Below are 27,781 nucleotides of genomic sequence, written 5' to 3'. Positions count from 1 at the left end.
CCTGCCCTCATGGCCTGCATAGTTGAAACACTTCAGAATGGGGTAAGACGCTTAAGCAGAATGACTGTATTTGTTGTCCACCACCAACAGCCCTCTGGAGCAGCAGGTCAAGTGCAGGCCAAGCTTCTGGGTGTTTCTAGAGGATCAGAAAGCCCCTAGGTTGACAGAGGTGTCTGAGAACTGGAGACAGGAAAAAAGGAGGGAAAGTATTATTTAAAAAAAAAAAAAGGCATATCTGGAGGGTGGGAGATGATGTGGTAAAGTGTTAGTCTTTAAAGGACCTGAAGTTAATCTAGAATCCAGATGAAAAAGCTGAGCACGGTGGTCCACGCTGATCAATGCCAGCACTGTGGAAGCAGAGACTCATGGACCCCTCCTGTCTCTTAGCCATTCTAACCTACTTGACAAACTCTAGGCTAATGTCTCCAAAAAAGGTGGATGTCCTTTGGCCTGCACATGCGTGCATGTGCCTATATGCATGTGTACATGCACACCGAAGAAAAATAGGCATTCGTGAAAACCCCACTGGTCCTTGGACTCACCCATTCCCCCATGCCCTCTAACGCAGTCGCAGTCCTGACATAGTCCACTAAAGCGCTCATTATCTGATGATGCGTGCCTTTAAAACCCAGCTGTGTTCTTGGGTGGAGTTTCCCAGGTTGTCCTTAGAGTACATTAAGCAGGACAGAATGCTTCTGTTCTTCAAATCCCCACCCTAAGTCACAGATTCCCCAGCTCCGTACTTCCCCACTAACCTTGAGGTGAGAGGATCCACACACTGGTGGTAGTGTCCGTGTCACTGATGTTTGTGGCCACAGAAGACGGATCAGTGGCAGTTGGGCCTCGGGGTTTCTGCCGGTATGTCCTGCGGCTACACTTGAACATCTTGGGACACCGGCGCCTGGGTCCACCCATACCTGGCCTTCGGTAGGGAGAGCTCATGCCCCGAGGCCTAGGGGCTCGAACAAGCTGAGAAGGCCCCATGACTGCAGAGAGCTCCAGAGGGGCTCTGCTGGCCAAGATAACTGAGATCTCTATGACATACGAAGCCTGCCTAAGGGTGGTGCTCTTTGTTACAGGTTTGTCCCATCCCCCACCCAGACACAGCTCAGACTTCCTCACAATCCTCTTCATGAACTCTAGCCCAAGAGCCCAGCAACCACAGAGTGCTCCCTTGGTGAAAGGGGCTTTGAGAAGCAGAAACAAATCACTTGTTTTGTTATAAATTTATCCACATTAATAATACTAAGAATGCTTATCAAGCACCTACTGTGTGCCAGACACTAAGCTGAGTATGTCTTCATTAAATTCCCACCACAGACCTATGCAGAGGTTCTAATATTACTCTTACTCCTAGAAGTCAATTTTCAGTCTTCCCAGCAGCTGGAAGTTTACAGAATCACCCTAAGCATTGAGTTGACAAATACTAAAGCAGGGTATAGTAGCACAGGCCTTAATCCCAACACTTGGGAGGTGGAGGCAGTTGGATCTCTGAGTTCGAGGCGAGCCTGGTCTACAGAGTAAAGTACCAGGACAGCCAAGGCTACACAGAGAATCCCTCTCTCAATAAAAGAAAAGAAAAGAAAAGAAAAGAGAAGGGAGGACAGGACACCAAGGGAAATCGAGGTATTTAACACAAACATTTCCTCTAAAATATATCACAGCTTTCTTATATAATAATAATATAATATAATATAATATAATATAATATAATAATAATCAGCACAGCTGGGACTATTTGGGCCAGGAACTCTACCACCACCTGATATCATCACCACCACCACCACCAACAACAACACAAACAAAACAAAATCTCTAAAAAACTCGAATGCAAAATATTGATTGTAATCAGACTGCTGGGAAAACATCGGTTTATAAGAGCTAGAACATGTTTCTGAGGACAGAAAGTCCTACTCAACAGACCTCCGCTGGAAATGTACGGCAGGCACTCAGAACCTTCACTTCTGTGGACATCCTCTGTGAGTAATTGCAGAAGTGACACAAGAACTGGTCTCGTGGTCACAAATGAATGTAGCGACTAGGTGAATCCAGGGCTATGGAATCTGAGTAATGGAGTTTGACAGTGAAAGGAAACCAGCTTGGTGAGGTGTAGTCACAGAACTAGAGGCAGCCGAGGGGCCGAAGCCCAGAGCGTTCGTGTTCATCTTTCGCTGTTCTGCACTCATTTATTTATTTATTCAGGTCATTTGTTAATGACCAGGAACATGGGAGAATGTGGACACCCAGGGCTCTTCCTGAAATGAAAGAGAAAGCCCTTATGGATAAAGGGGAAGAAGTTCTAACTCCGGCTTCCCCAGGCTTGTAGGAAGCAGACAGGAACGGCAGTGTCTACCCTGCCCTCTGAGAAGCTGAGGAACTTAGGATTTGCCCATTTTCCCACACCTCTGTCTCTTTTCTGTCAATCTCTCTGCACCTTGGAGCCTCGCCATCCCTTGCTTTGACCTCGTTAACTTTTAGCCCTATACCTGTGAACCTCTGTCCTTATTCAGGCTCTGGGCCCAAGTCTCCTCCCTGGTTCTCCATGGATGTCACTCTCCTGCCTCCTTAGAGACTCTGTTAGTGTTTAAGGTAGACTGACAGGTTGAGTTCTGCCGCTACCACTCACAAGTTATCTGGCCCTAACAAGTCCTTCAGCTTTCTGGGCTTCTGTGTTTTCCCCACATTTAAAATTCGGATTAAAAAGAAAGTTTAAAAGGGTGTGGCAGCATACCCCTATATACCTAAAACCCACCGGGAGGTGGGAGGCCAGCAGCATCAGGAGTTCGAGGTCATCTTTAGCTTCATAGAGTCAGTTGCCATGATGGCCAACTTGAGACCTACAACAGCAAAAACGGAACCCGGCCAAATAAACAGACAAAACCAACTAAGAGCGGACAAGCAGTCCATTTTATAGGTTTGTTGTGCAGAAAAACAAAACAAAAAATCCAAAGCACGTTGCTCATTTAAGGCATTCTTTAGCGTATAGTCTGGAACGTCTCTAGCTGGCCTGGAACTCGGAGACCCACATGCCTTTGCCTCCGGAGTGCTGGGATACGGGGCACTGACCACCAAGATCAGCCCATTTGTTTCCATTTCAATGGGATCTCACTTCCTCTTGGCCAGAGGGTTTTAAACTTATAGGATCAAACGATCTTCTTGCCTCAGCCTCCAGAGTAGCTGCTAATGTAGGCATGTCCCACTGGCTTATCACCTGTAATATTATCTGCTTTCTCCCTGTCTCTACAGCTGCCTCCTTCCACTCAAAAATAACAAACTAAACAAAAATCCACTTCCGGGCTGGAGAGATGGCTCAACAGTTAGGAATGCTTACTGCTCTTGAAGAAGACACCCAGCGCCCTCATTGGCTGGATCCCAATCATCTGTGACTCCAGCTCCAGGTGATCTGACTCCACTTTCTTTTGACCTCTGTAGGCACTTGTGAACACACACACACACAAAAACCCACTTCCTTGGGTGTCGTGGCACAAGACAGAACTCCCCCCCAGTTCGTGAGGTGGAAGTAGAAGGAAGATCACTGCAAGTTCAAGGACAGCTGAGGCTACATAGTGAGTCCTACACAAGCCAGGATTACATAGTGACACTGTTTCTCAAGAAAACAAAAGTCAAGTCATAAAAGTCAATCCACTTCCTCAAGTGACAGAGCGTTTGTCTCTGGTATGCAAAGCCTTGGGTCCAGTCCCCAGCAGCGCACACACACACATGCTCTCTCCCATCATCATCCCTCCCCTAAATCCATCCCATAATCACTCTAGTACTGCTCTCCGTTCTGACCTCTTAGTGCTCCTTGCTGAGTCAACTATTATCTCACACAGACCAGGAAACAAAGACCAAAAAACAAATCTTGGCCGAGTCTCGGGGTGGGATGGTGCATACCTGGAACTCTAGCGTTAGGGAGGCTGAGGTAGGATGAGCAATAATTCCAGTTAGCTGGGTGTGGTGTTTCACACCTGCAATCCTAGCGCCTAACACAGTCCTTCTACTTCAGTTGTCTGAGTTTGAAGCTAATCTGATCTACAGAGTGAGACCCCTTCTCAAAAGAAAGAAAGCCAGATTGGTGACTCACACCTATGGTCCCAGCACTCTGGAGGCAGAATCAGGCAGGTTTCTAAGTTCAAGGCCAGCCTGGTTCTCTCTCTCTCTCTCTCTCTCTCTCTCTCTCTCTCTCTCTCTCTCTCTCTCTCTCACACACACACACACACACACACACACACACAAAGGAAAAATAAATAAACAGGGTTGGAGACCAGATGGCCCAACCATTAAGAGCACTAGCTGTTCTCACAGTGGACCCAGTTTGATTCCCAATACTCACATGGGGATTCCTGTCTGTAACTCCAGTTCTATGGGATCTCCTCTCTTCTAGCCTCTGGACTGGGTACACAGACATACATCACACAAAACATTCATACATATTAGATAGAATTTCAATTTAAAAATAAATAAAATAGTCAGACACAGTGACATATGACTTTATTCCCAGCATTTGGGAGTCAGAGGCAGGCAGATCTCTATAGGTTTGAGCTGGCCTGGTGTACATAGTTCCAGGACAGATGGCCAGAGGTAGCTAGTGAGACCCTGTCTTGGAAAACAAACAAACAAACAAACAAACAAAACAACAAAATCCAAATAAATAAACAAATAAAAATTCCCAGGGCCCATACAATTAAGAAATTACAGAACCAGAATTTGAGCCTCTGGTCTGAATGGGTGGGGAACAAGGATTGTGAAGAACCTCTCAGCCAGGAGGAGTGGAGTGAGAAAACAAAGGGGGAGCCCCAGAAAGGACGGGTTGGAACCGTGGGACCAGTGTCTCCTTTGTAGGCCCACAGTGCCACCTGCTGGTAGAAGGACCAGGGCCATACACTGGATTCCAGAACACGGAGATGGGGAAAAAAGAAGAAAAGGGGCATGGCAAAGGATGAAGTGAGGGGGCTGGAGAGATGGCTTAGTGGTTGAGGTTGCAAAGGACCCTGGTTTGATTTCCAGCACCAACATGGTGGCTCACAACTTCTTATAATTTCAGTTCCAGGGCTCCAGGGGATCTGATGTCCTGTCCTGAACTCCATAAGAACCAGGCTCACACATCAGAGCTATGCAGGTAAAAGAATATAAAAAAAGGAGGAGGAGGAGGAAGAGGAAGAGGAGGAGGACCTCAAGGTCTTGTAGGTTTTGTGAAGGAAAGAGAAAAATAACCATTTCCTGTTCTGAGGTGAGAACAGAGGACCATGATCATTTCCTTGAATGTGTGTGTGTGTGTGTGTGTGTGTGTGTGTGTGTGTGTGTTCATGTGTATGAGCATGTGTGTTCTCATAAGTGTGCACATGAGTGTGCATTTGTCTGCATGTGCATATGTGTGTGTGCATGAGGGTATGTGCTCAAAAGTGTGTGCATACACTGATGTGTGTGTGCACACGCAGATGAGTGTGAGACGTGTCCATGCACATTCAGGAGTACCACTCTATGTTATATATGTGACTGTGAGTTTTGTGTGTAAACATATGGATGGATGGCAGCTTGAGCAGATGTGAACACACGGATTCGAGGTAAGAATCATATCACACATGCTATTGTGAGCAGGGCACCCCGAAGTTCTGGGAAGCTACTTGTCCGACTCCTGACACTGCTGCCCCGCATATCCCTTTCTAGTAGAGGCAGAGCCTATGGTGACCTTTCCAGGGGGAGATTTGCTTATTGGTTTTAGTGTTGGGAACTTATCTCCAGGCAGTAGGGGGCAGCAGGGGCAAAGAAGGTTAATCAGCCTTGGGTGGGGCCAGAGGGCGGGCGAGCGGGCAGGAGGCTTTTTAAAGCACCTGCCCCACCTGTAGGCGAGCAGTGTTGTGTGAGGACTTGCGGTTCCTTCAGCATTCTGCCCGCGCACTGAGTGGCTGTTTCCTGGAGCTACTGTGTTCCTTCGGGAGTGCAGCAGATCCCGTTCAGAACCTATTACCAAGAGCCCCGAGCAGGTGATGGCACAGGCCAGGGATTAACCTATGAAGAGATACCAGTCTGGAAACAGGTTTGGGGTGCTAGAAAAAGCCATCGGGTGGGTACTGAAGAATCTGAGATTGGTTTAGAAAGAGGACTAGGAAAGACAGGTGTCCGGAAAGGGCGTTGAGTGGTCTGCAGTGTGGGATCAGGCTTGTAATATCTGGGTAGGGATCTGGAGATAGTAAGATCTGAGAACTAGTATAGGTGGGCATATGTGTCAGCATAAAAACTGGAAAAAGTTCTGAGATATTAAGAGTTAAGATGCGGGGTTGGGGATTTAGCTCAGTGGTAGAGCGCTTGCTAGGCCCTGGGTTCGGTCCCCAGCTCCAAAAAAAAAGAAAAAAGAAAAAAAAAAAGAGTTAAGATGCAAGGGAAATTTGGTGAGAAACAACAGGATGTTGGACTCTGGTAGGCCAGAGTCCAGAAGCAAAGCCAGCCTAGGGCAAGTGGGAGGTAAGGCCCTAATTTGTTCATGTCCGTTTCCCAGGACCCACCATGCAGTGCTTCAAATTCATTAAGGTCATGATGATCCTCTTCAATCTACTCATCTTTGTAAGTATGGAGGTTGTGGGTTTCTTACAAAAGCAAGTCACAGTCTGAACAGAACGCAGGCTGGAGAATGGGGAACTATGTACCCAGACTCTGCTCTGTAAATTTTCCTATTCGAGAAGGAAGCAGAGGGTCTTTCCCAATGCTGACTCCTGATCCCACTAGCTACCTGGCTGCGGCACAGAAGTTTGGGTGAAGATGGGGGAGGTTAGTGGTAGAGAAGCTTAAGTTTCTCACCTCCCTTCCAGGAAGGATCATTCTGGGGCAGGGTAGGCTAGCAGGAATGACCCTCCCCCTTTTAAAATAGGCATTTTCAGAGAGGAAAGGGGATCTGCTTAAGTTTATAGTGTAAAAGGTAATTCAATGACCCCTGTACATTGAAAAGTTGAGAGTCCATGCCTCTTAGGGTTGACTCTAAGTACGCATTGACTGGGCTGGCACTTAAGGGACTGGAATTGTTATTCAGTGGTAGAGCATTTGTTTAGCATGCGTAAGTCCAGAAACAAAAAGGAAAACATATTCATTGACTAAGACTCAATGCTATGTGCTAGGGTAGAGCCAGGCCATTCGCTGCCCTTGAGAATCTCAGGTCCAGTAAATGAGATAGGCTGCTAATTGTCAAATAGGCTGGTAATTGCTATAGACACTGATAATTGCAAAGTGGTACTTTTATTTAGACTTACCATCCAGGCTAAGGGAGGCCCTGGAGGGGTTTGGATCCAGTCTAGTAGGAAAGTGCTTCCTGGAGGAAGTAGTTGGAGTTGGACATTTGCTTTGGGTGGGGGAGCCGTAAAGTGCGTAGGAAGGCCCAAAGGTAATGAAATTTGATATTGTTTAGAAAACCAGGAACAGATTATATAGGGCTTGTTTGAGAAGCTGAGCCATGAGGCCCAAACCCTGGAGATAGTGACAGAGATAAGGAGCAAGGGACACAGTAAACAAAGGTGGCAGAGGAGTGGTAAGACAAAGACGTGTTAGAAAGGGTTTGAGCAATGTAGGGGGAAAGAAGAGGTCATCCGACACACTCACGTGTACCCAATGGAGGGGCATGGATATATGAAAGTCTTGTGCCTGTGAGCAGCCAATGAAGTCATCGGGGTGGGGGTGGGACTCTGGCAACAGTAAGGGAAAGTCTGCCTTTCATCCTTCGTGTAGCCCTGTGTGGTCTCAAAGTCAGTTCTTGGAAACTGGTAGTTTTAGAGATGAACTGAAAAATAGCCACCATGAAGGGGGTGAGGGACAGTAGGAAGGGAGGGAGGAAAAGAAGGGGTGTCTGAAAACAGTGGTCAGGGGCCGATGTCACTGGAGAATAATGAGTGGGAGGGGAGAGAATAGAGACATGACGTGTGTGCCAGTTTAGAGAAACTGGACAAAATGGTAGGTAGTCTCTTTGACTCCAATGTGGTCTGTACCTTGGGCTTCCCTTGGCTGCCAAGAACTAGGTTTCATTCAGATAACTGAAGGAAACGCTAGGGTTTCAGTAATTGGGAAAGCCAGGGCTCTGGTCTGATAGGGTTAATGGCAAATCCAGTTTGGTTTCTGTTGCCTAGGCCTTGCCAGACCGGGCAGAACAAAGTAGGAAAGGCAGGCTCCTTGAAATTTGACCCTGGAGGCTAGCAGCCCAGCTCTTTTGTCATTAAGCAAACATCCTGGGGTATAGCCACAATATATATCTTTTTATGCCCATGCCAGACTGGTCTCTTTAGCTTAGTGGGAGCTGGGCACAAGTTGGTGTCAGGCTGATTCATCCCCCAAAGACCTCAGCTCAGCAAAGGTTTGCTAGGAGCTGTGGTACCAGAACCTCCATCAGAACCCCCCTCAGAGCTTCCAGATCACCTCTGAAACCTTAGGTTGAGCCCATGTCTTGAAGAGAAGCTGTAGTTGTGTTCTACCTGTTTCTCCATGTCAGGCAGTGGTCTGGGTGAAAGGAGACTGACAGCTGATTCCACCCTGAAGGGGGATCGAATAGGGCCTCTGGGTGAATGAACCTCTCAAGCTCAGCCCTGTTTCAAGGTTGCAAGCAGGTGTAAGCCTCACCCTGCTGTTGCTATAGTGACTACTGAGCCTGCTCAACACTACCACTGACTGCTTCCATGTTCAGGACAGTCATTCTAGACACTCACAGGCCAAGAATGAGAGACTGGACCCATTTTCATCCCTGCCTATGTGGCAGGACCCTGACAACACTAAAAGGAAGGTGCTGTACCTCCTCCCAGTCTGTGGATATTTCTAGAACCCCAGGTGAGCAGACTGGTGAATTCGTTCTAAGTGTCCAGCTTCATCTTTCTGGCACTGGTTAATGTTCCCCTCCATGCACAGTAGGCTCAGTAGGTTGTTAGGTCCCAAAGTCGAGGAAAGGTAAGGTTTCCTGATCTGATGGTGCCATTTGTTAGCAATGTTTCCAAGCCTGACTTCTGTCCTCAGCTCTGTGGTGCAGCCCTGTTGGCTGTGGGAATCTGGGTGTCCGTCGACGGGACATCTTTCCTGAAGGCCTTCGGATCACTATCATCGAGTGCCATGCAGTTTGTCAACGTGGGCTACTTCCTCATCGCCGCTGGTGCTGTACTCTTTATTCTTGGTTTCCTGGGCTGCTATGGTGCTCACTCCGAGAACAAGTGTGTGCTCATGATGGTGTGTTGGACCCAGCTCCCCAGGCCCACAACCAAGGGTTCCCCCTTCATCCCTGACACCAGCCTCTGGGATCCCAAAACCCTACTCTGGATTCTGGAAGCCTCGCTGTGGGGACCCCCTGCCTCTTATGGGAGTGTGCAGGAAGGTGTGTATCCCTAAAACGTGTTTCCTTTCTCCACTCAGTTCTTTTCCATTCTCCTCATCATCTTCATTGCGGAGATTGCAGGGGCCGTGGTTGCTTTGGTGTACACCACAATGGTGAGGCACGGGATGGGGCATGGGAGGAAAACTGGAGCAAAGCTCTGAGAGTTGGTGGTGGCCTGTGAATGGCTACTTCCCCTACCAGTCTATTAATACTGGCCTGACCCGTCCAGGCTGAACAATTCCTGACATTTCTGGTGGTGCCTGCTATCGAAAAGGACTATGGTTACCAGACTGAATTCACCCAAGTGTGGAACTCTACGATGGAGGGGGTAAGGTGGGCCGGGAGGATTTGGGAATGGAGAGGAGAAAAAATCAAGGCACCATCAGTTACCAACCCCATTTTGTCTGCAGCTGCATTGCTGTGGCTTCAACAATTACACAGATTTTAACTCCTCACGTTTCGTCAAAGAGAACAAAGTCTTTCCTCCGTTCTGTTGCGCCAACAACACTGACAGTCATACAGTTGAACCATGCACCGAGGACAAGGCCAAAAGTATGAACGTACAGGTATGTGCTGGTGTGGAATTAGCTTTTTCGTTTGTGATCCGGTTTCTCTGTGTAGCTGTGGATGTCCTGGAACTCGATATGTAGACCAGGCTGGGCTTGAACAGAGATCGACCTGCCTCTGCCTCCTGAGTGCTGGGGTTAAAGGCCACCATCACCACCCAGCGCCAGTGTAATTGCTTTAATGGCTTTACAGTAAGGAGTAAAGGGGTTGGAGGTAGGGCACTGCCAGCTATAAATACTTTCTTCTCTCTCCCAAGGGTTGTTTCAAACAGATTCTGCAGAAAATCAGAACCAATGCAGTTACCGTGGGTGGTGTGGCAGTTGGAGTTGCGGCCCTAGAGGTAAGCCAGTACAAAGACCGGAACTGGGGTATCTATGTTTCTACCAGACCTGTATAGATGAGCCCATCTCTAAGGCTTCTCTAGAGGAAGAAGAATTCTAGTGTTTTCATTTCTGGCACTGAGGAAAACAGTGCTCTGTGTAGGCCGTTCAGGCAGGCAAGAAATCAATCCTTGAGGACCTCAACCATGTCCTTTCATGTCTCCCTGTCCCTCCCTGTCAGCTGGCTGCCATGGTGGTATCCATGTATCTATACTGCAATCTGAAGTAAGACTGCTTCTTCCTCCTGACTTGTCGTCACATAGAAACCAGGAAGAGGCACTTGGCACAGCTAAGCAGCAGCAATGGGTGGAGATGAAACGTCATTTGGGCTGGAGTGGATCTGCCTTTGCTGCTCTGGACTTCGGGCTAATTAGGGACCACCGCTCGGGCTGTGTCTGTCTTGTTCTTCCACTACTGGGGCGAGGGGGGCATTGGTCCCAGTCTCTGAGGTAGCCATGTCTGCCCATCTCCTGAGATTCTTGATGATCCCAGCACTCCACTGGTGGATGAAGGCACTTATAGCCTGGGCATATTCTAGCACTGCAAAGTCATAGAAGGAATGTACAGAAGGTGTTTTGGAACTTATAAACCAATGAAAATACTTCTAATTGGCCTGTGTATGCTTGGAGAGATGGGTCCCGATTGCCTAAATTGCACTGATTTCTGTGAAGCTGGAGACTCAGCAGGGTGGAAGGGAAGTGAGGTAGGTATTTGGGTTCCAGGCCTGGGAGGAAGAGCAAAAAGAATGTCCAAGAGTCCATGGAGAAAGTGGGATCTGCAATGGTCTGCCTTTATGTACCATGGGAGGACTTTTGTGGTGAAAGTTCTCCCTCCTGGTGAAAGGCACTGGACCAGAAAGCTATGAAAATAACAAGCTCAAGTCAAGGAGGAGAGAACAGAATTATTGTCAGGGCTGTGCAGAGGGAGTCACTCTTTGGAGCCCTCCAGGAACTTAGATAAGTAGGTCTAAGCTATGTACCCTACTTTAGGAATCTCAAATCATTTATCCTTTGGTGGTGGCCTATCCATTGCTCTAAAGACCTATATACTTCCGGGAGGGGGGAGTATACATTCTATTGGGGGCAACATAGGAGGGGGCCTCTCCCATTAATCAGAGTATTCACAAGTTCTTTAGCAATTCCAGATTTGTGCCCTACGGGTGGCTGGACACATTGGTTATGTTCCCATCATCTTCAACAGGAACTGGTGTGGTTTGGTTAATCATGCTGGTGGCCTTAGTGTAGGCGCTGAGAGCCCCATTATAGCAGAGCAGCCACCACTGGCACTGGCTCCTTCACCCAAGCATTCTTTTCCCTTTGTTCTGAAAGACGGTCTCTCAGTGTGGTCCTGGTCATTCTAGAACCTGCTTAGTAGGCCAGCAAGGCCTTCAACTCAAAGATCTGCCTCACGGGCCTCTGCCTCTGCCTCCTGAATGCTGGGATTAAAGTTGTGTACCATCATACCTGGCCAAGATCTCACTTTTTTGTTGGTTTTGCTTTGAGATGGAGGGGTCTCAGGTAGCCCAGACTGCCTTTCAACTCTCTATATAGTTGCGAATGGTATAGTTCCTGCCTCGGCCTCCTAGGTGCTGGGTTTACAGGTATTTATCCATCACCACACTTCGTTTTAGGAGGTATTGGGGATCACATCTGACTTCATGTGGGCTAGGCAAGCACCCACTATACATTATAGTCTTTCCTTAGTCCTCAACTGCCAGAGCCCTTCAGCTTTTCAATCAAAAAGCTGAGGCTGAGACTCCCGGATGGGCTCCTGTAACTGGTGGACCTTGCTTGACACAGTAACACTCCAACCTGAAAAACCTGACCAGAATGTGCCTGAAAAAAAAGGCAAAACTGAATCTCTTTAAAAAAAAAAAATGCAAGGGGCTGGGGATTTAGCTCAGTGGTAGAGCGCTTACCTAGGAAGCGCAAGGCCCTGGGTTCGGACCCCAGCTCCGAAAAAAAGAACCAAAAAAAAAAAAAAAAAAAATGCAGGATGTTGATGGCGTACACCTTTAACCCCAGCACCTGCGAGGCAGAAGTGGGCTGATCTCTGAGTTTGAGGCCAGCCTGGTTGGTCTACATAGTAAGTTTCAAGACAGCCAAGGCCACACAGAGAAACCCTGTCTCAGAAATAATTTTTTTGAATGCCTCTGAACTTCAAGTGACAACAGGACAGTGGCTGCCACCAAGCAAAGCCGTTTGATTATCTTCCCTCCTCCCTTCCCTTTGACACCCCCACCCCCCATCTGTCTCTACGGGCTTTTCCAGAGCAGCCCACAGCTCTCACCCACCCACTTGTTGGGCTCAAAAAAGAACAGAGACTTGGCCAGAGCCACACATCTTCTTCAGTCAGTGAAGCCTGACCAAGAACCTGCTAGGATTCTAGGTAGAGAACTGGTTGGCCCTTTTCCAGCACACTGTATCACACACAACTCTATTCCTCCCGCAGGCGCCTGTGGGAGCAAGAGGTGGAGGGGGGCTTGTTTGCCCAGGGAGGGCTGCCACTTCATCATGTCTAATTGCTTCTCCTGTGTCTACTTTGCCACCTGAAACACGATCTCTAGCTCTAGCAAACACTGAAGGGGTCAGGGTGATGACCAACATCAAAGCCGACCAGTAAGCCGGTCCCAGTAAGGGGCACCAGGACAGCGGAAGATAAAGAGCAGGCGTTCCAGTAAGTTCCCGACTCCTTGGAACAGTCATACCCTTCCTTACAGTGTGATCTACTCAGATCCCAATCTTAATCCTTCAGAGCCTTAAAGGTCACGTTCCCCTGCCTTGGGCTATCTGACTCCCAATGGACTATACAGTCTGTTTTTTGGTGATTAACTCAGATTTCCTAGGCTCCTTTGAGTTACAAGCCTCTTGAGAATCTGATGAAAGCCACGGCCCTTTTATACAGAGAAACATCCCTATATGGAATTCTGCGCACCACCAATCCAGGCCACAGAAACCCTTGCTCCTGTATCTGCCTGCCAGTATCTCCCCTCAAAATCATCTCCCACACACCTGTGGCTGCCACTGTCTCTGGCCCAGTCACTTCCTGTCTCCATAATGGCTGCCTCTGGAGCATTTCCCCTATCACCCCACTTGTCCTTTTTGGTCTCTCCTACCTACTCTGTTTCTGGGGACAAGAACTAGCCGGATAGTAAGACAGTGAGGAAGGGGTGTGAGATGGCAGCTTGGAGCTGAGGACCAAATAGGAAAAGGATGTAAAGTCAGCTGGCACCAGGGTGGAACCCTTCTAAACCAAAAAGAAAAGACTTAAAGCTTGAGACTTGGGCATCCCCTGGTGGCCAAATGGCTTCACACAGAAGATAAAACTATGGCAGACAGGTTAAAAAAACAAAAAACAAAAAACAAACACCTCACCATTCATTCCAGTGATTCTCTCCCTCACCGCCACACCATACTCCCCAACAAAACTACTACAAAATACGCCCCCAGGTTTTCTCCTTTTTTAATCAATGATCATCTTTGTCCAGCTTTGGAAATCTGGACAAAGAGAAGGCTAAGAGGAGGCCTGGTCCAGTGTCTAAAGGTCTCTGAGTGAGTCTGTCAGCACATGGACCCCGAACGGGCCTGTCCATCAGCTGGGCACAGCAGTTTTCCTGAGTATGAGCCAGTCCCACCCTCAGGGCAGCATCCTGGTCCAGAGAGGAATAAAGGCCCCAGGTTGGGCCTATTCCCAAGGCCCTCGGGACAGTCAATAAATAGGTTCTGAGCCAGGCCTGGGAGGACGGGGTGTAAAGAGTGGATCAGCTACCCAGGGATCCCAAAGAGGGCCTGGGAACCCTCCTGCTCTTCTTCAACAAGGAAGTAAATAAATAGACCTTAAACTCAGGAATAGGGGTGTTGGAGCAGGGGATCCTTCCCCTTAGAGTTAGTAATTAAATCCCATGTTAAAAACAAACCAGCCCTAACCCCTACCGGCATCTACAAAAATCCTACAGGATAGGGCAATGGGCTAGCCTGTCTGGGGGTACACAGTACCCAGCCCTGCAGGGTCCTGGAGGAGACTTCATGTTTGTTCAGCAGCCCCTGGGGCTCCTTCTTCCTTTGGGGGTGGCTCCAGGAAAATAGGGGTGACTGAGGGTGGCTTCTTCACTCTGAAACACAACAGATGAATGGTACAGAGGCGAGGCCATGCTTCAGTGCCAGGAGGCCATTTCCTAGGGCACAACAGGGTGACTCACGAGTAAGGGGAGGCTGGGACCCCCACCACCAAAAAGTGGTTCTTCTTCCGAAATAATCTCCACAGGCCCCGGTGGTTGCCACGAACGTCCAGATCCCAAATGTGGAGGCACTAGCAGGGACAGAGTAGGAGGAAGAGATGGTCAGGAAGCCGTGGAGATAACCCTCTGAAGGCCTGGCAGCTGCCTCACTCAAGAGGAAATACTATTTGGAGGACAGACTGGGCAAGGGGTTAAAAGAGAGGTTCTCTTCTTTGTTTTCTGAGACAGGATTTCTCTGTGTAGTCATGGGCTACCCTGGAACTCGCTCTGTAGACCAAGGCTGGCCTATGAGACCTGCCTGCCTCTGCCTCTCAAGGGCTGGCATTAAGGGCCTGCATCACTACCCCTGACCAGGAAGTGAGGCTCCTGAATGCATGAGAAGGTTACGAGGTTGGAAATTCTACAACAAAGACTTGCTAGCTGGGGCAGTGCCTGCGGACGAGGGTGCTACTAAGGGTGGTGCAGCCTGGGGCACCTTGGCAAGCTGAGTCCAGGTGGTGAAGTCATCATCTTTCTCCATCCGGATAAATGCCACATAGGTATGGCCCTCTGTGTCTGGCAGGAAGGAGTCTTCACAAGGGTCCTTGCTGTGGTCCAAAACCTCGGCCTCACTGCATTGGGGATAGAAAAGTTAAGGCCAAAACAGGGCACACTTCCTAGAAGGGCCTTGGGCTTGATTTCATGCTCTGCTGCTACCTTCTTGAAGTTTTTAATAATGTCTGTACTAAAGAACTCTGACTTTCATTTTCTATACTGCCCATAAATTGTGGCACCAAGAAAGCTAGTATTTGATTCCTTCCTCCCTGCCAGGCATCCCAATTGCCCTAGGCCATACCTGAGCAGCCTGTGAATTTCCACTTCATAAGCTTCTTTCTTCAGACTAAAGGGGAGGGAGAAACGAATCAAGAGAAGGAGAGGCTCTCAGGTCCATGGAAAGGAATGGGCAGGGCAAAGGGTCACATGGGGAAAAGGTACCAGAGACAAATACCCCAAGGCCCCAGACAGGAAAGAACTAGCAAGGACTGGCCATCGAGCCTTACACGACCACCCCTTGAACCTGCTGCCAGTCTCTACCTGTCTACATTCCTGAGCTGGACACCTGGGACTGTGTTGAACTTGTGCTTCTTGAAGTAGGCCTCCTGAAACAGGAAAGAGGAGAGAAGGCAAGGCTTTCTTAGTCTGACTCACACTTGCTCACTGACCTATTAAAGATCCACAAGACCCAGGGCCCTCTGATTTGCCGTCTTTGGCAAGCTTTCACTAGCTTTAATTTAGTCTGGTCCCTTGGTTCAAGCTACTGACCCATGAACTAGTCCTTTTCCCCCCTGGTTTTCGCCAGATTTGCTAGAGACTTAGAAGTAAAGAAATATGGAAGTATGAGAATCAAATGTTCAAGACCAGTTTCAGGATGAACTACAAGAGACCCTGCCTAAAATAAAACAACGGTGGGGGGATAGAGTAGGAACACACATGAGAGAAGAGAGGGGGAGGGAGAGGAGAGGGAGAAAGAGACACCCTTCCGTTGGATGTAGTCAATAGCAAAGATGAGTTAGAAGGAAGGAAAGTGCTGAATCAGGTTCTATGAATGGCCTGAGGAAGCACTTGTCCTTCCTTGGTACATAAGGCTTTTATTAGCTTTCTCTGGGGTCTTTCTGGCTTCTAGGAGGTTCCAAGTTAAATATATCCCTTTTAGCTGTATTGTTTCTTTCTTTTTTTTTTTTTTTTTTTTTTTTTTTTTTTTTTTTCCGGAGCTGGGGACCGAACCCAGGGCCTTGTACTTGCTAGGTAAGCGCTCTACCACTGAGCTAAATCTCCAACCCCTAGCTGTACTGTTTCAAATGCACTCTTTTCCCCACCCCCTTTCTCTCTTTTCAGTTTTTTTGAGACAGAGTTTCTGTATAGTCCTGACTGTCCTGGAACTCACTCTGTAAAAAACCAGGCTGGTTCAAACTCACAGAAATCCACCTGCCTCTGCCTCCCAAATACTGAGATTAAAGGCCCATGCCAGCACCGCCTGGCTTGCTGCCTTTATGGAGGTCTCAAGTTCAGTTCTCAGCACCCACATGGTGGCTCACAACCATCTGTAACTCCAGTTCCAAGACATGAAGTGCCCTCTTCTAGATTCCTTAGCCATCGGACACAAACACAATGCAAGTACACACATGCAGGCCAAAACACTCATATGTATAAAATAATTTTAAAACATATTCAGGGGAAGGAGAGATCACTCAGTGGTTAAGATCACTTGATATTTTTACAGAAGATTGATCAGAGTTCCAGTACCCAGCACCCACATGGTGGCTCACGCTGTTCCGGCATCCACATCCACATGTCCCAGTCCCACAGCTGCGGCCACAGAACATTATGAAGGCTGTAAGTTTGGAATAGGGATTCCAGCCCATTCATCTGTAACTCCAGTTGCAGGGGCACTGATAGTGTCTTCTGACCTCCTCAGGCACCAGACACACACATAGTGCACTTACATACACACAAGAGAAATAGTCATAGATACAAAATAAAAAATAAATCTAAGTTTTTATTTCTTTGTATTTCAAGGCAAGTAGTCCAGGCTAGCCTTGAACTCTGCCACCTCTGCCTTCCAAGTGCTAGGAATAAAGGCATTTTACTCTTTATCACCACTACCCCTAAATATTTCTTTTAATTTCAGATCAATAATGAGAGAAGTAGTTCTTTCTGAGTTTTTGTTGTTATGTTTTTGTTTGTTAGTCTGTATCCTCAAACTCTCCTGGCTTGACTTCCAAAGGACTGGGATTAGATCCAGCTTGCTTTGCTGTTGCTGGTTTTGTTTTCTGAGACAGGGCCTCAGCCTAATGCTCTTCCTGCCTCAGCTTCTCAAGTGCTGGAATCACAAGGTTGTGATTTGGCCCTTGGCAGGCAGCATTTTTAATTCTCACCTTACAGATCGAGAGAGTGGCAGAAGTAGAACAGTAAGTGATGTGGATATTAAGGGCTGAGGCTAGGCTCCAGAGTCCACGTCCTTGACAACTAAGCCATGTAGTATCCTACTTCCTCAAACCCCAACCCCGCTTACATGAAAGTAGCCATTCATGTTGAGGCCCACGATGCCAAAGTGGTAGGATCGGGAAACATCCGGGATGATGCACTCACGGCCACGGCGCTGTTCCGGCATCCGCATCCACATGTCCCAGTCCCACAGCTGCGGCCACAGAACATTATGAAGGCTGTAAGTTTGGAATAGGGATTCCAGGCCATTCATCCTACCCTGCTGGGTACCTTTTCTGGTGTGGGCCACTTGGGCTCAAGCTCCTCCTTGTATAGAGATTTCCTGAGCACCCATCCCAACCCAGGCATGGTCTCCACACGGTACAGTAGTGCTGGATCCTCAGCTGTGTGTTCATACCCCTAGGGACAGCGGCAACACAGGAGGCATTAGCTCAGGCCTTGGCAGACTCCCATGCTGATTAAGCCCTGGACACCCAGCCTACCTGGTCATTCCAAGCAGAGATGCAGTACAGGCTGTCATCTTCCTCCAGCAGGTGGATGGACTGGCTCAGGAAACTGAGAAAGCCAGTGTTCAAGAGTTCAGAGAGGCAACCCCAGATACAACGTGATGCTGGTGGTGCAGGGTTGGTAGTCCCACTGGCTCTGTTCACCCTTTCCAAATTCTACACAAGCCCAGCGCCTTCCCCGTGAGCTATGCAAGCTCTACAACTTCTCAACTCACTCGGAGCTCTCGAGCCACCTCACCACATCCTTCCCTGAGACCTAGTCAAGTACAGAAGTCCCATGTAGCTTATAAGCACTTCAATTGTGGGTGACCCCTGTCACCTGAAAAAGTCCACAGCGATGTCCAGGTCCTCTTCCAGAACCACAGCAAACTTGGCCTCCTACAGAAAGAGGAAGGAGGGAACATCATGGTTCCGAGGAGGTTGCTCTCCTACCATGGATGTCTGTCTTCAGACCTAACGTTCAGGCACCACCCACCCTATCCTTCAGATCGGAAGAGCAAGGGTGGGTGAGGGAAGTTTTCATGACAGTTTCTCTCCAGAGACCCAAGAACTGTATCAGTGGTACTCACCGGAAACAGGTTGAAAGTGGCAGTGAGGCTGGCCTTGTAGTGCTGGGTGGGGAATTGGCAGGTAAGATTTGAGGCAGGAGGCGGGACCAGGGGTCTGCCCCTTCCACCCTTGCCAAGGAATACCTGAGACACACGGGCGTTCTTGATGCTGATGGGAGTGTGCTGGATGCCTCTCAGACCAAACAGTGCCACCACATCCATTGGCTCCTGGGGACACGGTCACCAGTCACTGTGTGTGTTACCTTCCCTACCTCTGCAGGCTCCAACATATCAAGCCTCTCATATTTCACAGCCCTCGCTGATCACTGCTTTTTAGCACCCGGTCTTGTGTCCTGCTCTGCCTGAGGCCCCCAGCCCCACTCACCTCATAGTAGCCATCAATGAAGACCGTTATCATCTGTGGAGATACCCCTTGGGCTGACAGCAGAGAGCGCAGCATCCTGAGGAGCCCGGGAAAGTAGATTAGGGCCCTTTCTCCTCTCAACTCAACTCCCGTGTTTATAAACGGCCCCATATGTTCTGTTTACCCATGTAGAACAGGCCTAGCATCTGCTGCCTTTCTGCCTCCTTTGAGAGTCCCTTGTACAAGAAGTCAAGCCAAAGCACTACCCACTTCCTGAGCACCCCCTGTCCTTGCTGAGTACAGCCCACTTCCAGACTCACCTGTACAGGTAATTGGGCCGGTTCCCTGCAATGACAGCCACAGGCACATTGAGGACTTTATTGTCTGGAAGCTGTGTGAGAAATAGCTTTTAGCTTCCCTTATTCCCCCTTCCAACTAGGATCTCCATTTAGGGAAGAATTCTCAGTGCAGTCAAGGGCCTCAAAGCAGACAGTGAAGGGCCTTGTTCTTGTCTTTCCCCACACACAGCCCTGGTAACACAGCCTGTCCCGCCTCCAACCTGTCCTCAGAGTCCGTATACACATACTCTCAGCCCCTACCAGATGACGATAGACAGAACCTGAGCTGGGAACTGCTCCTAAGGGCTTTTGCTAAGCTGGAAAGGAATGCAGACCTCACTGCTCTGGCCCCACTTACTGGGTCAGGGCTGAACTCAATAGGTGTTGGGTCCTTGCAGCTGCACACGCTCCCGTAGCCCTCGACTTTGCTGCAGAAGCGCCTGCGGCGGCGGTTCAACTCTGTATCTGCCCAGTGACACTCAGCCTCTAAGGGAGGGAGTTAACAGGATGAGGGGATCTTACCAGCTACATTGGGTAAGCCCCAAACACACAGTCAAGGAAAGAACAGCCTCATTGAGGATCCAAGCGTCCATTCTCTGCTCAAACACTGCCCGGGCCCCGCCCACCAATCCCACCTTCAGCTGAGCTGAGTGGCACATCTGTCTTCAGCAGGACTGGGTCACCCCAGGAGGAGAGGGCAGGAGATTTAGAATGCTTCTCGCCAAGAACAGGACCTGGCCAAAGGCAGCAATGAGGGATGATGAAGGCTCAGCTATGAGAATGGGGCTCCCTCCCAACTCCTTGCCTACTTTCACGGACTCCAATCTATTCCCTCCCCACACCACCCTCTCGCCTATCATCCCCCTCTTCCCTTGATACTACAAGGTGGACAGCCTTGGTCCCCACACCTCCTTTTCGTCCCACGAAGGCCCAGGTGTCCCTCCAGCCAAGGGCAGGGCCTGCCTGGCTTCCCAGGCTCCTCAGCAGAGCCTTTGCTGTGTCCTTGAGGTGGAAGGAGCCCTCATCCTGGAGGACCAAAACAGAGTCACCACGACTTGTGTGGGTCCAGAGACCTGGCTTCACTCAGTACTGGCTACATTTCAAGCACTACATATAAAACCTTTTACGTAAGTTGACTCACTGACTCCAAAAATACTATTTGGTTACTCTCTTTCACAGACAAAAAAGTATGAAGGGCTTAAGAGTCTGAGACTCACTCCAAATCACTTAGATACTAAAAGTAAGTCCCTTACCCACGTGACCAGCACCCGTGTCTTGCCACCTCTCCACACTCTTTTCCCAACACGCTTTTCTTGTCCAACTCCACTGGCATCCTATCCTTGCTGTCCCTCACGCTTGCCAGGTACTTCCCTACTTCAGGGCCTTTTGTGTTGATTGTTCCAGAAGTTTCTTCCTAGGATAATTCTTCTTCCAGACAACTGCCTAGCTTACTTCTCCCTTCCTCCAGTCTTCTGCTCATCTCCTATTTCCCCAAAGAGGTGTTCCTTCCCTAAAACGCAGTCACATCATTCTGCCTCTTAATTTTCCTCTTCACCTGTCATTTCCCGACACCGCTGGCTGAGTTGACTATTTTATTGCTATCACTGAGATGTGAGCTCAGGGATGTAGGAAATCTGTCTTGTATTTTATCTTCAGCATCCCGTGCAGTCCCTGACATATAGCAGATGCCCAGTAACTGCCGAACTGATTAAAAACAAGACAAAAACCCAAGCTCCGACTGGAACGTGAGCCACCTTCCTCTAGATGTTCTTTCCATTCCCTGAGCAAAGTCAGAGCTAGGGGCATGGAGAATAGAGCTAGGGAGACTCACTGACCTTAACTGTGCAGATCAGTACACGGCCGGGCGCCACCATGTTGAGGAATAGCACCATGGCCTCATCCTCATGAGGAGAGTACGTGTCAAACACACGCTTTGCCATCACGTGGCCCTGGCAGGAGCAAACCTCTCATGAGATGGGGTTGCTACCAGCAAGGAGAGACCAGCTTCAGCCCTCCGGTCTCCCATCCTTAAGCTCACCGTGGCCTGGTTGAGGACGATGACATGGATGCCTCGGCCCTGCTCCCGGGCCTCATCCTCTAGCACCTACGATAGCAACAGAAACAAAAGCCAGCTATTCGCCCTGGCGCTCACGGTGGCTCGGTCTTGTAAGCATGAAGCACACCAGCCTGGTGTATTATCGCTGTCTACAGTTCTAACTCAGACTGAAGGCTGACTCTCCCAGAAAGCCCCCATGGTACCTTCATCAGAAAAAGACTTCATCGCTTTACAATCCACCTTTTAACCCTTTTTTGGCACCAAGAGCGTTGGACCGTCTCTGCTTAGCTCTGCAGATCTCCTAATCCTCTACAGTGAGCCTCTCTAGGAAGGGCAAGTCCCATTACCTCTAGGACCCTAGTGCCTGGCCCGAGGCTAAAGCCAAGGGGCTTAGGAAGTGGTTACATAATAAGTAAATAAGGGAGTTAGCTGCCTGCCTCTGATCACTGCCAAGCCTTCACCACACAGACGTCACATAGACCTTTCACTTAATCCTCACAAGTCCAAGCCAACAGGCAGAGGGCTGCAGTCTCCACCGTGTTCTGAATGGGTTGAAGACGCTGGTCCACTCACCGTAGTGCCATCTACCGCCACATACACTTTGCTTCTACTGGAGTATACTTCCACATCCAGCACGCGTCGGGGACTGCTGCCTCTGTGCCGAGGGGACTCTAAGCGTCCTAGGGCCTCATCTGGAGAGGGGATTGTTGTAACAGGCATGGATAATGACTCACCAGCAAAGTCATACCCTGTGGGATCTGCATGCCATTCCTACCACGAGATCCCAGGCTCACCCACCCCACCCTCAGCCGGCCCCCACCGTAGTCTTGCTCTGGTTCAGGGTCTTCATTGGCCTCGCTGATGGCTCTCCGAGTGTCTAGGATCAACTTGATGTTCACAATGACAGTCACCAGCAGGAAAAGCACAGCTCCTGTCTGAGTAGAAACATGGGCATGACCGAGGGACGCCCTCTCCAGATCACAGAGGCCTTCTGCAAGTATGACCTTGGCTGGAGAGGACACGGGGACCTGTCTCTCCTCTTTCTGGTTCTCAATCAGGACATGGCTTTGTGGCCATCTCCCAGAGAACGTCCCCTGACAGGTCTCCCTCCACCAGGCCCTTCCTACCGAGTGGTCTTGTACTCTCCCATTTGAGTCTTTGGCTTCTTTGCTCCCCTCCATAACTAGTTCTTTGAGATAGATTTAGGATCTGAGACCCACGGTGGATAATCGGAAGTCACAGAAGAATGTAGGCCACACTGCCTGACAGTTGGGTGTCAGGGGCAAAGCCAGCCTGACCAGACTTCCGGTTTGTGTTTGATGCTTAGGAGGTCAGAGTTGGGTTCTGATTCCAGAATCCTGGGTCTAAAACACTGACTGAGAAGGCCACAACACACAGAGGCTTCCCCTCCAGGAATTTACTGCCTCTTCTTGGTAGCCAAGGTAGTTAGTTCATAGTCTATGTTAGGGTAAAGTTAGGAAGCCAGCTTTTGGGACACGTGGGACCTCATGTACCTGACAGAATCTTCGCAGGGCCCGCTGGTTTGTCAGTTTATACTTCCAGGTAAGATACCAGCTCCGTTTCTTCCTAGCCCCAAAGGGCTTGATGAGGGGACTAGGCTTCCAGTCATCCATACTGGATTAGGGAATCACCCCTGTCCCGGCCAGTCCATGACTTCAGGAATCTGAGGGGACTATAGTCGCATGGAGTAAGATGTTTGTCCCAAAGCCTAATGCCTTCTGAAATGTCTTCTCTCAGCAAACTGCTGAGCTGTGTGCCCTAGACAACGTGGCTCAACTTCTCTGGGTCTGGCCAGAAAATCTTTAGAGGAGTTGGATCACCTGAAAATTCCCTGGGGCTAGAGGAACTATGTCCAGGCTCAGGGCCTCAGAGACGGAGGCCAGTAACTCAATCAACTCTTAACAATTTATCAGTCCTTAAAAGATCCAAATCCCAGTCCTTCCCAGTCCTGGGGTGGAACAGTAACACGACCTCCCGCGCCCCAATCCTCCATCCTCGCCCCATCCCATCTGGCTCCTCTCCTCTCCTCTCCTCTCAGGGCTCAGGGACGCCGGAAGGTTCAGAAGACCCGCCCAACCCGCATCACTCCTCTGAGACCCGCACTGGGAGGCACTTACGGCTCAGGGGCCCCCGGCCCCGCTCGGGCCGCGCTCGGGCCCGTACAGCTCGGCCCCGCGCGCCGCGGTCTCCGCGGCCTCCGCCTCCTCCATGCCTCTCGCGCCCCGCCCCGCCCCGGCCGGCCCGCCCCGCCGCTTCCGCCGCCGCCGCCGCCGCCGCCGCGGGGTGAGAGGGCGGCGGGCGGGGCTTAGGGCGGCGGCTACGGCCGGGCGTCTGCAGCGTGAGGGGAGCCGGCGAGCTCTGCCTCTCCTGCAGGGTTGCAGCGGGCAATAGTGGACCTAGGGCAAGAGCACATCTCTGCACAGCGGAGCTGGGAGCAAGTGGCTTTCCGGGACCTCGGGCTCACTAGGCACTCCAGGACCAGAGGGCTGCAGCGCGAGGCCTGGCCCAGCCCTGCAAAGCTGTTTCCAGGCCCGGGAGGAGAGGATTAGAAACCTGCTCCGCTACTATTTTGAGCGCTTACGTTAACTCGATTTCATAAACCATGATTGATAGGTACCATGATTACCCCATTCTTTAAAGAAAACCAAAAATGCTCTGTAATTATGCGCATGTGTGTATGCGTGCATATGCAGGTAGTGTTGGTGCTCCTTGAGGAGACCAGAACTTTGGTCTGATTGATACTCCTGGAGCAGAAGTTAAAGGAAGTTGTGAACCTAACTGCTCCTCTGGAAGAACACCAGGTGTGCTATCCTGGAACTCCCTATGTAGACCCGGCTGAACTTGAACTCACAGAGAGATCCACCTGCCTCTGCCTCCTATGTGCTAGGATTAAAGGAATGCACAACATGCCCAGCAACACTTTATTTATTTACATTTGATTTTTTTTTTTTGAGGACTCCAAAAGTGTTGGCATCTTTCAATATGCTAACAGTGCTTGCCAGGTTTGGGAGTGGTATTGCATTCCTACAGAGGTGAGGGAAGAACCATCTATTTGAGGCAAGTCCGTTTTCATAGCACGATGCTAAGACAGACCCACGGTAGCTCACTTCTGGATTCCCAGCACTTAGGAGCTGAGGAAGGAGGATTGCCATAGATTCAAGGCCAACTTGGTCTACAACCTGAGTTCTAGGACAGCCAGGATTATAAAGTGTAACCTGCTCTCACAAACATACAAAAAAGTTTTATTTTTGCAAGTTCTTTATACTAATTTTTTCTTATTTAAAAATCAAATAAGCAGGGCTGGAGAGATGGCTCAGCGGTTAAGAGCAGTGACTGCTCTTCCAGAAGACCTGAGTTCAAACCCCAGCAACAACATGGTGGCTCACAACCATCTGTAATGAGATCTGATGCCCTCTTCTGGTGTGTCTGAAGACAGCTACAGGGTACTTATATATAATAAATAAATAAATCTTTTTTAAAAAGTGGTTCTCACATTAGTCTCTGACCCTCTTCTCTCTCCACGAAGTTTACTCTCCACGAAGATCTTGTCTTCTTCTCATGATCCTTATTAATGTCCAGATTCTCAAACTTGCATGTACAGTCCTCCATTCTCTCCTGAGCTTCAGGCTCCCCCGTGTCTCCCTGCCTGCTGCGTCTCTCCACAGGACCCACAATTTCACAGCTATTGGCATCATCTCTACCTGCTCTCAGATCTCTTTCAGATTCCTTTTCTTGGGAAACTGTATCAGGCCATATAGCTGGGACTCCCTTTGCCTTTTTCCAGAGATGTTAGTTGAAATCAACTGTCATGATTATTTTTTTTTTAATTTATTTTTTAATTTATTTTTTAAGATTTTATTTTATTGTATATCAGTACACTGTAGCTGCCTTCAGATGCACCAGAAGAGGGCATCAGATCTCATTACAGATGGTTGTGAGCCATCATGTGGTTGCTGGGATTTGAACTCAGGACCTCAGGAAGAGCAGTCCGTGCTCTTAACCACTGAGCCATCTCTCCAGTCCCAAAGGAAGGAATTCTTTTTTTTTTTTTTTTTTTTTTTTTGGTTCTTTTTTTTTCCGGAGCTGGGGATCGAACCCAGGGCCTTGCGCTTCCTAGGTAAGCGCTCTACCACTCAGCTAAATCCCCAACCCAACTGTCATGATTATTGAAATCAATTGTCATGCTAGTTGAAATAATTTGCTTTTTTCCGAACAATATTGAATACCATTTGAAACAAATGAACTAATCCAGTTCTTTGATTTGTGCCTCAAATTCTCTCCAAGCAGCCATTCCAGGCACTTTTAGTTGTTTTTGGTTTTTAGTTAATCTCCTTGACTTGGAGTTTTGCTCTGCTTCTCCAATCTTCCTTGCTTCTTGAAAAGTCCAGAATAAGGCCACATGGTGGTGGTGCATATCTTTAACCTCAGCCCTTGGGAGGCAGAGGGAGGCAGATCTCTTAGTTGGAGGTTAGCCTGGTCACTGTAGAGAGAGTTCCAGGACAGCCAGAGCTACAGAGAGAAAATCTCAATCTCTCTCTCTCTCTCTCTCTAAAAAAAAAAAAAAAAGAAGAAAGAAAGAAAGAAAGAAAAAGAAAAAAGGAAAAATCCAGAGTAATTTTTTTTTACATTTTATTTTTTTTTTAATTAACTTGAGTATTTCTTATATACATTTCGAGTGTTATTCCCTTTCCCAGTATCCGGGCAAACATCCCCCTCCCTCCTCCCCTTCCTTATGGGTGTTCCCCTCCCAACCCTCCCCCCATTGCCGCCCTCCCCCCACCAGTCTAGTTCACTGGGGGTTCAGTCTTAGCAGGACCCAGGGCTTCCCCTTCCACTGGTGCTCTTACTAGGATATTCATTGCTACCTATGAGGTCAGAGTCCAGGGTCAGTCCATGTATAGTCTTTAGGTAGTGGCTTAGTCCCTGGAAGCTCTGGTTGCTTGGCATTGTTGTACATATGGGGTCTCGAGCCCCTTCAAGCTCTTCCAGTTCTTTCTCTGATTCCTTCAACGGGGGTCCTATTCTCAGTTCAGTGGTTTGATGCTGGCATTCGCCCCAGAGTAAGTTTTAACAAAGGCAAATAATTTGTTAATCTCTGGTTAAAAACTTAGTTACTAACTTTTTAGGGGGGCTTCTTTGATCAGGATGTAAAGTGAGTAAATTAATTAACAGTTACTTCTCAGTTGCTCTGGCAAAACACCATGACCAAGGCAACTTATAAGGAAAAGTATTTAAAATTGAGGTTCATGGGTTTTAGAGGGTTAGAAGCCATGATCACCACAAGGGTCAGGATGGTATTGGATAGGCAGGCAGGCATTGTGCTGGACTGCTAGCTGAGAGCTCAAATCTCATCTCTATCCACAACACAAAGCAGAGGGAACTAACTGGGAAGGGCTTGGGCTTTTGAAACCCCAAGGCCCACCCCCAATGACACACCTCCTCCAATAAGGCCACACCTCTTAGTCCTTCCCAAACAGCTCCATTAACTGAGAACCAAGCATCCAAATACATGAATCTATGGAGACCATTCTCATTTAAATCAACATAAAACCATGGGTCAAATAGTGAGACAGAGAGCTAGGGTAAGATGGCATGCACTTGTGACCTCAACACTTGGAAAAAGGCAGAATCAGAAGTTCAAGGTCATGCTCAGCTACCCACCCTGAGCTATAGGAAAAGAAAGTGCGTATATTTGAGGCTGAGTCTGTGGCACAAACCTGTGATCCTAGCACTAGGGAGGCAGATGGATCTCTAAGTCAAGGCCATCAAGAAACTCTGCCTCAAAACAAATTATCCATATATTCACAGGAAGACAGTATATAATATTTAAATTTAGGAGTGGTATAAGATTGTTTAGAATTGGGGGGGGGGGCTTGGAAAGGTGCCTTAGCAGTCAAGAACACATACTCTTACAAGTAGGATGTGAGTTCAGTTCCCAACAGCTTTATCAGATGGTTCATACACAATTGTTAGTAGCTCCACTTCCAGGGGATCTGAGACCGATTCTGACCTCTGGAGACACTTTCACTCGTGCATATATTTACACACAGAGATGCATAGATACACATGAAGTAAATTAATAAAAATCTAGAATTATGAGTAGTTAAACACACACACAAACAAACAAAATAAACTACAAACAACGACAAACTGAAAGTGGGTTGCCTTTGGGAAGTAGGCCCAAAGCTGTGAAAGAGTAGAGGGAAGAGGTTTTGTTTTGTTTTTCATTATAAATCTTTTTGTAATGGTGGGTTAGAAATACTTGGATTAAAATCCCAAACAGAACAAAACAATTTTTTTCATGGTCCTTATTTACCTGTAGAATTAGGTCCAAACAGCGTAGAAACATACCTGTGTCACTTAGTGTGGTCCTCAGAGCAGTAGCATGGCCATCTCCTATAGGTCTTGGAAATGTAGGCTCTTATCAGGGCTGGGGCTAGAGATG

General features: G+C 48.6%; 3 protein-coding genes and 1 long non-coding RNA gene across 5 annotated transcripts in view; 2 read left to right on the top strand and 2 right to left on the bottom strand.

Moving 5' to 3' along the window:
- LOC148005993 (uncharacterized) overlaps positions 1 to 27,781 on the top strand; it is a 1,435,680-nt gene that overhangs the window by 1,343,804 nt on the left and 64,095 nt on the right. The window lies entirely within an intron of this gene.
- P3r3urf (PIK3R3 upstream open reading frame) lies at positions 44 to 1,014 on the bottom strand. The gene is made up of 2 exons (NM_001399355.1): positions 756 to 1,014; positions 44 to 180 (listed from the first exon to the last, which is right to left on the bottom strand). Exons 1-2 carry the CDS (start codon positions 982 to 984, stop codon positions 137 to 139), a joined length of 273 nt encoding a protein of 90 aa, NP_001386284.1. The 5' UTR covers positions 985 to 1,014; the 3' UTR covers positions 44 to 136.
- Tspan1 (tetraspanin 1) lies at positions 5,865 to 10,889 on the top strand. The gene is given in 8 exon segments (NM_001004236.1): positions 5,865 to 5,984; positions 6,497 to 6,561; positions 8,983 to 9,189; positions 9,373 to 9,447; positions 9,564 to 9,662; positions 9,745 to 9,900; positions 10,158 to 10,241; positions 10,463 to 10,889. Coding segments are annotated over 7 exon segments (726 nt in total). The 5' UTR covers positions 5,865 to 5,984; positions 6,497 to 6,504; the 3' UTR covers positions 10,511 to 10,889.
- Positions 13,728 to 23,546, bottom strand: Pomgnt1 (protein O-linked mannose N-acetylglucosaminyltransferase 1 (beta 1,2-)). Of its 2 annotated transcripts, NM_001007747.1 has the most exon segments (22): positions 13,728 to 14,392; positions 14,480 to 14,589; positions 14,994 to 15,129; positions 15,354 to 15,398; positions 15,593 to 15,657; positions 17,571 to 17,696; positions 17,774 to 17,902; positions 17,986 to 18,058; positions 18,329 to 18,387; positions 18,579 to 18,620; positions 18,702 to 18,785; positions 18,943 to 19,018; positions 19,242 to 19,312; positions 19,618 to 19,745; positions 19,895 to 19,993; positions 20,168 to 20,285; positions 21,095 to 21,208; positions 21,298 to 21,363; positions 21,889 to 22,007; positions 22,136 to 22,250; positions 22,830 to 23,008; positions 23,454 to 23,546. In NM_001007747.1, coding segments are annotated over 21 exon segments (1,983 nt in total). In that variant the 5' UTR covers positions 22,950 to 23,008; positions 23,454 to 23,546; the 3' UTR covers positions 13,728 to 14,304.

Source organism: Rattus norvegicus, chromosome 5, assembly GCF_021556685.1.
Source record: "Rattus norvegicus strain SHRSP/BbbUtx chromosome 5, alternate assembly SHRSP_T2T, whole genome shotgun sequence".
In the NCBI taxonomy this organism is placed as follows: Eukaryota; Metazoa; Chordata; class Mammalia; order Rodentia; family Muridae; genus Rattus; species Rattus norvegicus.
Note: the sequence above shows the minus strand (reverse complement) of the source record. Positions and strands in the feature narration are given on the sequence as shown.

Excerpts from the sequence above, each read along its gene's own strand:
- Pomgnt1 (XM_087549870.1), bottom strand. The coding sequence starts at position 22,496 with ATGGAGGGGAGCAAAGAAGCCAAAGACTCAAATGGGAGAGTACAAGAC. Across the intron at positions 19,994-20,167 it reads CTTCGTGGGACGAAAAGGAG|GTCCTGTTCTTGGCGAGAAG; the intron begins GTGTGGGGACCA and ends GCCTTTGGCCAG. Across the intron at positions 18,059-18,328 it reads ATCGCTGTGGACTTTTTCAG|TTTCCTGAGCCAGTCCATCC; the intron begins GTGACAGGGGTC and ends TGGCTTTCTCAG.
- P3r3urf (NM_001399355.1), bottom strand. The coding sequence starts at position 984 with ATGGGGCCTTCTCAGCTTGTTCGAGCCCCTAGGCCTCGGGGCATGAGC. Across the intron at positions 181-755 it reads GTGGATCCTCTCACCTCAAG|TTCTCAGACACCTCTGTCAA; the intron begins GTTAGTGGGGAA and ends TCCTGTCTCCAG.